At 30.9% G+C, this 10,818-nt stretch overlaps 1 protein-coding gene across 1 annotated transcript; it reads right to left on the bottom strand.

The window, feature by feature from the left end:
• Positions 1-72: 72 nt before the first annotated feature.
• Positions 73-1,954, bottom strand: PDCD-5 (programmed cell death 5). The gene is made up of 3 exons (XM_088233469.1): positions 1,783-1,954; positions 1,313-1,427; positions 73-487 (listed from the first exon to the last, which is right to left on the bottom strand). Exons 1-3 carry the CDS (start codon positions 1,846-1,848, stop codon positions 273-275), a joined length of 396 nt encoding a protein of 131 aa, XP_088089595.1. The 5' UTR covers positions 1,849-1,954; the 3' UTR covers positions 73-272.
• Positions 1,955-10,818: the final 8,864 nt, after the last annotated feature.

Raw genomic sequence — 10,818 nt, 5'->3', positions numbered from 1 at the left:
TATTTAAATAATCCAATTAATAATAACATCTCTATTTTTATTTATGATCAAGGGAAAAAGAAAACAACAATAAAAGCGTTAAAAATATAATTAGTTTATTTAATATCAATAGCTTAAATCTAATATAAATTGATGATATTAAGGAATTCAAAATAAAAAAACAAATTATATGCAAGCTTTATGATTAGTAATGTAATAACTAAGCAACAAAAAAAATCAGTTCGTGAATTAATATAAGGTAATTTATTTGAAGTATTATCGCATGTTAAATGTTAGGAAGAGTCTTCATCAGAATCAAGAGCAGCTCTTCTCCTATCAAATTTAACAGTAGACGTGCTTTTCGGCATCTGTTGGTTGACAGATTCTAATATTCCTATAAACTCTTGTTCGCTGATTTGTCCCCGAACTTGTCCACTTTGAGCCATCCGAACTAACATTGATTCTACCATCTGACCCTTTTCAGGCTTCCCCAACTTTATTGTGTTTACTGTGAAAAAAAAATATTGTTAGTTTAGATAACTTAATATAGAAGAAAAAAATTACACATTAAAAATATGCATGTGTACTGATGTTAAAAATATACCACGTGGCCTTGAAAGCAGGGAAAGAGATCCAGGGCCCTGAGGAGTCAGAGGCCCTTTTGGTGACTGAGCAAAAAAACTAAAATTTCTTATACATATTTACATAGGTATTTTGACATAAAATGGATGAGCAAACTAATTTACTGAGAAATCTGGGCAAATTTTTTTTCACAAAATATAAAATAAAAACGGAAAATTTTTCAGTTTTTTTGGCTAATTCTCCATTCTTCATCAATATAAATAAGTATCTAATACCAAATACTGCATTTTTGCTTTTTTGTTATGGCAGTTCTTAAAAGCCGGGGCCCCTGGCGGCCAGATTTGCTATATGTCAACAACGAGCTTTAAAAAAAAAACTAGACATAAAATGAGTTTCATGAAATTTGGTAATTTTTTTGCCCAAGTTTTTTTTTTGTCATGGGTACCTAGGCCGGAGCCTAGTGTACCTATAGCTGTTTTGTAGAGCGAATTATTTAATAATTACCATGCTAAGATATTTTAAAATTTGAGTTGTAGTTTTGATACTATTTTTAACAAACGTACTAACAAAATTGTGATATTTGAAACAAATAATTAAGCAAATATTTATGAATTATTTCAAATTGGCATTCGTAATTGGAACCGTGAATGAAGATAAAATATAGATAAAAATTCTATGTCAAAGAGAACATTTTTAAATACAGTTTCAAGTGGCGCTACTCATTTCATTATTATTACAATTAAATTCTTACATCTTGCTCTGGCATCTTGACTTAGGACTTGTGATAGTATAGAGTGCTTAGCCTCCTCCATTGCTTTAGCACGATCTTCTTGAGCCTTGGGGTTCTGACCCCCTTCTCCAGGGCCCTAAGAAAGCATTATATTCATAAATAGTACATAATATTATATGTGTTATTAAATTATTTACAACGTGAATCTTGTTCATAACTGGTATCCATAATTATACTATAACTAAAAAGACATCTAGGTCTAAGGTCTTAATAATAAATAACCTCTAAATTACAGTATCAGAAATCATAAATATAACTAGAATTAGGTAATTTAAGTATATTGAATTTTTTTAAAAGAGAAAAAGTTTTTGAAATAATTGATATTACTTGTGAAAAACGTATTTTTACTAACTGATGCAAACAATATAAAGCGTGTTTTGTCATTTTTGACAGATTCAAGATTGTACCGGAATGTTTATTATAATTCTTACCCCATATTGAGATTGAAGTTGGGCGAGACGTTGCTTTCTTATTTGTTCAAGATCAGGATCTTCCATGATAAAAATATCTGATATCGACTAACGCAAACTTAATGTATAAATTATAAATATATCTTAAACGCCTTAACAGCCTGCGCGTCTATAAAATAAAACTGAAATACATAGAGAAAAGATATGCCGAAATACATAGATGAAGAAATTCTTAATAGTGATGGGCTGCTTTTGCTGTTATAGAAATTTAATAACTCAATTTATCGTGTTATTTGCGGTTATAGAAAAATCTTTAAAACTTACTCATCGGTAATATGAATTTACTTTGTAGAAGGCTAGATAATCGGTCAAGAAAAAGTATCCACTATCAGTAAAGACTTAAATAAATAAAAAAATTGGAAAGATCCGAGTCCATAAAAAATTAACATTAAAAACAACATAAAATCACTTTGAAAAGCACCCGTAAGGTATTATTTTATGTACACAAATAACGCTATACTGTAGGTAATCCATAATAATGACCTATTATACCACGGTAGTTGGTAATCGGTCGATCAATCGATTATCAACTATTTCTTCGATTGAACGAATGAACGTTTATGACACTTGTTATTATTTGTGGGTGTATTCGATTATTATTATTCTTGTCTATGGAATTGAAATGGCAAAATAATAAAAAAATATTCTGGAACCAAATTTGAACAAAACATCATTATTATATTGATTATATATGTATGTATCTTAAAGACGCAGAAAAACAAATTACGACTTAAGAAACTGAACATTCTTATTAGGTACGGTACTTGAGTTATTAGAAATAAAATATATTTATTTGGTAGCTATTTACTAAAAATCATTTCGTGGGTGTGAAGCACCAACATATTACATAAATTTCAACAGTACTCTGAGTAATAATGCGCGCGCTACTAAGGGGTAGTACTTATATATATGCACGTGCACATCAACCAGTAGCTGATGGTCAGTTTTCATTATCATTGCGGCCGGGTAAATGACCCTTGAACACATCCTGAAAAGTATTGATTTTTCTGGAAAAGTATAAGTATGCCAGCGACATAACGTGAAACTCAGCATTACTATGGATACTGAAACAAAGACTCAACTATTGATTTATTCACTTGGTTTAATGATTGATGCAATGATCTAAATCTGTAGCCTATAGTGGCAAATTACAATTTTATTATTCGGCGGCCTCCGTAATTCATTGGCCAAGATACTTATCTTATCACCGGAGTTCTGGGTTTGATTCCCGGTGAGTTCACATATCGTCGGTGAAACTGCAATACCACGTAACTATCAATTGCATTTTTGGCAGGTGAACCTAAAAAGTGTTCTGTTAAATATATATTACTTACTAATTAAATCAACCAAAAATACTGCTTGAGTATCAGAAAAGCTTTCTTTTTTTTTGTAAAAATAGCAGTAATTTAAAACTAGCGACTTAGTCCCTATAACGAATTTATAGCAGTAAAATATTTACGTTAAAAAAAACAGGTTACGCGGTATTGCACTATCACCGACAATATGTTTTGTTTTAAGTCTGGGTGATCTGTGCCGTAATTTATAATTCAAAATCAGCCTAAGATTAGTAAATGTAATATCAACATGTCAAAAGATACTTTTAATACCGTCACGCCATTTCAAAGGTATATAAAATCACAAGGAAACGCTATACACGATAAGTTCATCTTGGCATAACATCCTTTTATCTTGTCATGCGTGTCATTAGATTATTTATAAATATATTATATGTTTTATAGCACAATGTAATGATTATACCTACATTTAATTCACTTGGCACTTGAGTGATAGTAATGGGATAAGTCCATAATTAACGTTTTTGATTTAATTTATGTATGCAGAAATGTTCCTCAATATAATTTCCATCCGTACAATTGTGCGTTAATTAACAGCATAATTCTTTGAAAATGCGGCCTTCACATAAAAAATGTCAATGTCAATTATATATTTTTTACTAAAATATTAAGAAATAATAGTTTTTTGTTTTGGTAATAAATGTTAATATTTACTAATAGCGCGAGCGTGTGTATAACTGCTCTCTTGTAGAAATAAGTTTGAGTTGTGCCACCGTTATTCCCGGGGTGCAACATAGGTATAAAGATTTATTTAGATTCAGACCTCGACAATATTATTTATATCATCATTACCACCTTTGTCGCACTTGATGGTGCAAGGACACTGCATTGGTACATCGCAATGCAGCGCATCTCGATCATCCGTCGCATGAAGGTGATTACGTGGGTATTCTGCGAAAAAGCACTTAGTCAAAATTACTATTTCTGAGATAATTGAAGTTCAAACTTTGTAAAGAAATAACTTTTTTTTAAATACTAAACATTACTAAGCCAACTTGAAAAAATGGTAAGATGATCTATTTACTACATTGTATCAAATAGTTTAATAAATAATAACTGAACTTTCACAACATTTTTTTCAAAATAATGGTGGATTGACATGACTTAGTGCATTTTCGCTGATACATAATACCACAGTAATAAATTCAAATTGAAGTCACATTGTACCTACTATAGTCACTTTGAGTAGAATGTTTTTTTTCTTTAATTAAAAAAGTTATGTAATCATTTAATCTAATGTACAGTACCTATTACATTAGGTAAAATAATAATCAATTAGTAAAAAGAGAAAAGAAAGAAAATAATGATTGCCGCGTTTGCCCCTGAGTGAAACATGTAGACATCACTTACTAGACATCTCCAGGATATCATGTCGCCGACCAACAATCTCACCTTTTCTCAAGTCAGTACTGCTCCATAAACTCCGCTGAATACATCCGAAATATTGTTATTGATGGCCCACCAGTACGGCGTCCCTTGTCCCTTGGTGCTTTTTCCCTGAACGGATTTATGTTATATTGACAGAAAATATCTTAGATAGTGAAGATAGGACTTTGTGCGTTTTTGCAGATTGTAGAGTATTTTTTCAACAGTATAACCTCATCATTAAGTCAAAACAGCAAAATTTTGACTTAGTGCCCTTTCGCAGAATACCCACGATTAGTAAGACCCGGACGCGGACAGTTCGTAGCATGGTGTTACTCACGTAGCGAGATGTTACTCAGTAAAATATTATAATATGAAGACTGGACGGCAGAAACATGCTTTGTCAATAATAGATTATATTTTTCTTTTTTTCTTTCACTTTTCTTATTGACTAATCATGTTTCTCTCGCCTGATTCAAAACTTTTTGACCACTTTGTCGATGGCTGATAATGTTTATTAAGCTAAGTTTTTTGGATGACATAACAAAGCGCACAGTTAGAACTTCCAAATTGGCATATTTAACTCAAATTTATAAAAAAACTGACTGAGCATTTTTCAAAAAAAATCACACAGTGATATTTATTATTGTTTCATCATTAAATCATACTTTTTTTGTACTCTCAGAAGTTACAACAAACTCATTTTGGGACAGAACAATATTTACATAAAGATATAGTAATAATAAAGTAATAAGTAATAATATGTACATAAAACTGAAATAATATTTGCGACTTAAATATATAATGCAACGAAATTAAAACAAAGCATAGTAATAAACATTTACATATAGTAAGAAATATTAAGGGTAAAACTAAATTTCACCTTCCACGAACCTCCTCAAGTAGTAATTTTTGGAATCCATGTTGTTATTTTTTAATGTTCTATAGGACTCCAATTTCAGATTTAAAAAGATTTATAAAATTATGTTCGAACATTATATTGGAAAAATCCCAGTAAATTAAAAGTTAAAAATCTAATGGGACTTACCAGCCAACTTCTGGAAAGTTTTATTTGAATCCAGTATTTTATATTTTTACTAAGCATAGGTAACATGATTTTTTCAATGTGCCTTTAGGGTAGTAAAGATACCCTAATTGACATGGAGTAATGAATGGAAATCTATGACTTTCGAAATAAATTAATATACAAATGAAAAACTATTTTTATTACTTTAAATGCATAACTGTACTCAATACACTAACTCAATCACTGCACCCCCAAATATTCACGACAACGTTTTTGCAAATGATTGAAAAAATACAAATTAGTGAAAAAAAGTATTTAACACCAGTTAAAAATGAGCCTGGGCTGGTACTCTGAACGGAATTGCGCGCGAAGAGGTCGTATATTAGCATGTATTCAGTACGTAAATATGCGTTAAAAATGCGTTTTTTATGCGCGCTTTTGCGTTTCAGAATACCACCCCAGTAGCTCAATCACAAATAACTATCGACGTGCTTAAAAACATGCTAAGCATTTGAACGATCACAATGAACAATAATGAACATGCTTAAGTTATCGCAGTCATAAGTCGACGCGTGTGTAATCTCTAAGTCCACGCTCGTGTCGGTTTGTTTTTGTTTTTTTTGTTTTCCTCGTAAATAAATACAGTTCACTGGCGAAATATCAGCGTATATATTGCATTTTCAAAATAATAAGGAGTATCCAATACAAAAAAGTTAAATTTAATTACAATTACCATGGCGACTGCTTTTCTTGACATTTGGCTTGTTAACTGCCGGCTAAATGCAATAAATAGCATGATAAATAATGAATAAATAAATAAAAATAGATGTTTTGGAATATTTTCCATATTTACACTGGTGAAATTCAAATATGTGACTGCGCAGCAGGATTATACACCGCGAAACGTAAATATTTTGACATTTAATATTAGGTGTTCACGGATGTTGCATTGAATACGATAAACAATCATGGTGAGAAATTGTTGTCACGTCGCTTATTAGCACGTCGATAGTTATTTGTGATTCAGCTACAGGTATCAAAGCACGGAACACACATATTTCATTAAATGGAAAAATAATAAATTGAAAAAAAGGAATTTATAATTGTACCTACCGATCAGTGATCAGGCTCATGTCTCATGCTTCAGGTGGCAGTCCAGGGACATCGAGGGGATCCAGAAGCCCACCACCCCCCCGCAGCTGTTGAGTTCTGGAAAACTCTCTATCAGCTGCGCATAAAGTCTTTTAAATAAGGTCGAAATGTTGTCCCCACCTTTCAAATCCCCTCAACGTCTCTGTTATTTTTTATTTAAAAATAAAATATTTAAAAAATACAAAAACTTCATAAAAATATGAAAAAACAAGTACAATACAAATAACAATTATTATTTTCTATTGCATTCTAGGGACAATGAACGCACTCTTTCTACATACCATTATCGGTTTTGCTCATAATAAAAAAATGATTTTTTTGCCAGTAAACGAGTAAACCTTTAAAAAAAATCAATTCTCATGAACCGCGATTTTAATTTCATTGCCACTTTCACTGTGAGTTTGCTAAATAATTGAATTCTTTATTAGACACGGACATAATAATAAATAATATTATACTTTATTTATTCATTATGTTAAAAAACATACATTGTTTTGTAATTACAGTAACTTATGAATAACTAAACCACCTGTTCTTTTAAATCATTTGAATAAAAAAGCTTAAGATGAAAAAAATATATTGTTTTGCATAAATTTTAAGTTATATCAAATTCAATATTGCATAGAATCTCCTTTGCAAAACGCCCTGAAGGTAGATTATGAAAATGGCCCTATATATTGTGTATAATAATAATTATTATTATCGTAAGAAACGAATAAATTGTTCGTTATGCGAGTTGCCTAAACGCAGGAGTCATATTTCTTCATTTTTAACATTACATGTTTATAAGATGGAACTTTGTCTTATTGAAAAATTAAGATCTAATTTTTTTTTATGCACGAACCTGTGACGTTTCGAAGTAGTTCATTTTTATTAATTTTTTCATGCATTTTCGAGAAACTTCACTCTAGAATTAAATGCTCTAATTTTTACCACGTGCAAGAAAAAAAATTCCCATAGCACTTACCTTCCTCATTATGGTCTGTATGTATAACTACTATTACAATAATTTGCACAAAATATTTATGACCTCATTAGCCAAGACGGGGTTGCCAAAGCATAGCAATTTTCTGAAAACAAAATAAATATTAATTCCTGTTACCCGAGACGGTTGTAGCAAACATTGCTTTATTTTTTATTGGTTTCTTATATCATGCATTTCAATATGTATGTATTCACAGAAAAACAACCGATTAAGCGTAAGACTAATCATCTTACCAAATGTTAAAAATCGACCAAGATACGCTGCGGTTGGTGTACCAATGCAGTGCCCTATACACCATTAGGTACGGAAAAAGAATGATGAAAAAAATGACGATATTTAATTGAATAAATCCATCACATAATTATTGCAAAATTACTGTTTATACTGTTACATATATATATATTTTTTGTATATAAGAGTATCATTTTTTACATTGCTTATAATGTATAAGGTTTATATTTACTTCAAAAAGATCGTTATTAATTTGTTTAGTTGAAAAAATTTACTTTTAAATTTAAATTAAAGAAATACTTTAAAGGGTTGTTATTTATTAAATATAAGGCCTAAGCTAATTACAACACTTGTATGAAGAAACAGCGTACAAGAAACTAAACATAAATACCATAAAATCATGTGGAAAGACAAAGAAGGGCAACCAAATAATGGTATACAATATATTCAAGAACACGATCAACATATAAGCCATGGCAATCTTTCTTCATCCCACACTGTGTTAGTGGCGAAGATATTTACGAAAAGCAGGAAGATCTAACCCAAAAAATTCCAAGTTGTGCGATAAATTGACTAATCTACACATTTTGGACATTGGGGTATAAAAACAAAAATTGTCTTAGAAAAAATATATAGCATATTTTGACTTCTGATGACATGGTTGGGAACATGGGAATAAATTAATTACAACATAGATGGGACATCACGAATAACATGAAGTATTTTCAAAATGCATATAAGCTCCATCTCCGTCCTACGTTTCTCTTATGAATGTATGCTTATAATTTGTAAGGATCGGGTTAGATATTTGGGATGCAGCCTGCTTATGAACTTTTCCGCGTTTGCTCTAATGACGAGGAAATCATAGAAAACTCGCTAGGATAAGACGGCCTGTTGTCGTTCGTCAACAAATCTTACGACCCATTGAAGAGTGTTCAGTATTTGGTTTCCTGAAATTATTGATACCTTTTATTGCCTGAATTTTATCTATTTTATTTATCTATAATGTTACCTTTCTTGACAAGTTCTTTGGTACGAAAATGTTAAGATAGTATTAAATGTGAAATAATCTACCCATTAATACCAGAGACTTCTTTATTCACATTTAAATCACGATTGAAATTTCACTTCCTAAATATTTGAGTTTTTTCTTTCTCCTCCCTCTTTCTTTTCCTCTTTTTTGTTTTTAATGAAAATGCTATAATACGCCCACAATATATTCATATACCACTGATTTTATCACACTGAACGGTTTGGGTAGGTAGGAAAAAATTACCTTAAAGCAATATGTCTGCCCTTACGGATATGTATGTAAAATAAATTAAATAAATAAAATTAAAATATGGAAAACAGCGGTCAATGTTCTTATTCAATATTAAACGTGAACAAGCACAAACTGTTTACGTAAAACATGTTAATAAAATATAAGATTGTGACCTAGAAATAATGGTACAAGGCGCATATTTCCAAACATAAATTGAATAATAAATATGTTTAAAATTTTAATGAATGTATTTATTCTGATTATTTATATGGAGATTTAATTGTAGTTGAATTAAAGTTTATTGTAGTTGAACGTACACAAACATAATCTTGATGGAAATTTCAAAAACTGTAAAGGACAATTTAAATTGTATGTATGTATCATAATCATCTTTCTGATTATGCTATTCGCCTATTCGCACCTTGTGCACTGCGTTGGCAATCCAATCGCATAGATCCAATCGAAAGATGTTTTCAGTTGGTATACGCGGAGTTGCCCTAAAATGGTTTCAAAATTATCAGGTAGAACTCAAATTACCAAATTAAATTATATACTAAGCTCGGGAAAATGTATCAACTTTGGAGTTCAACAAGGGAGCATACTGGGTCCGATTCTCTTTTTGATATATCTGAATGACCAACATCGATGGTGGTGAGGCAGTGTCATTTGCAGACGATACGGCCATTATATTTTCTGACAAAACGTGGAAAAATGAAAATAGTCGATGTGAAAAAGGATTAAGACTAGTAAAAAACTGGTTAGATTATAACTTGTTGACTCTTAACGAGAAAAAAACCGAAACCATAAACTTCAAAATCCGAAAGAATATAAACCAGCAGCCATTAGGGAAAATAAAAATCCACCAGTGTCTAAACATTCACAGTGATGTCACTCTTGATTCATCAACATGCGACTGTACTATTTTGGAGACAGTTAAAACTTTTAAATACCTTGGTTTAACCTTAGGTGATTCTTTGAGATGGGATAATCATATAATGGAAACAATAAATAAATTAAGAAAAATAATATATATATTCAAAATTCTACGAAACATTGAATCCATCTCATTGATAAAAATTGTGTACTTTGATCTTGTACAAAGTTTATTGTCGTACGGTATTTTAGGATGGGGAGGTGCATCATTGTCTTGTCTCGACCCTCTTATCAAGTGTCAAAGGTCTGTTCTTAGAGTAATAAATAAAAAAAACCATATCGCTACCCTTCAGAGCAACTCTTCAAGGAGTTTAATGTTTTGGACGTTAGACAATTGTATGTGTAAGGAATGTAGGTATATTGTTGGTGACAACAATATATCTACAGTCGTCTGCATACCCACACATCTTGGCAAGTCATTCTAGATTTGTCTCTCCTAGTAAACAGTCGCTCTCTTACCACAGTACAATAAGTATTTATAATAAACCACAGTTAACTACAATAAAACAATAATAATTAATCATCACAATAATAAAATTGACCACGTCTTAACAGCACACAATATATCAACTCGTATTGTGACGTCACAGAAACACATTGTACCGCGGACGAGAACTTCTTTCAGACAGAGATCTTTTAGGTTTATGGCTTCTAGAATTTATAATAAGGTTAAAGATATTTTTTT

This window comes from Micrasema longulum, unplaced genomic scaffold (assembly GCF_059751315.1).
Source record: "Micrasema longulum isolate JH-2025_06_02 unplaced genomic scaffold, ASM5975131v1 h1tg001108l, whole genome shotgun sequence".
NCBI classification, from domain to species: Eukaryota; Metazoa; Arthropoda; class Insecta; order Trichoptera; family Brachycentridae; genus Micrasema; species Micrasema longulum.
The sequence above is the reverse complement of the archived record's forward strand: the minus strand, read 5'-3'. Positions and strand labels throughout refer to the sequence as shown.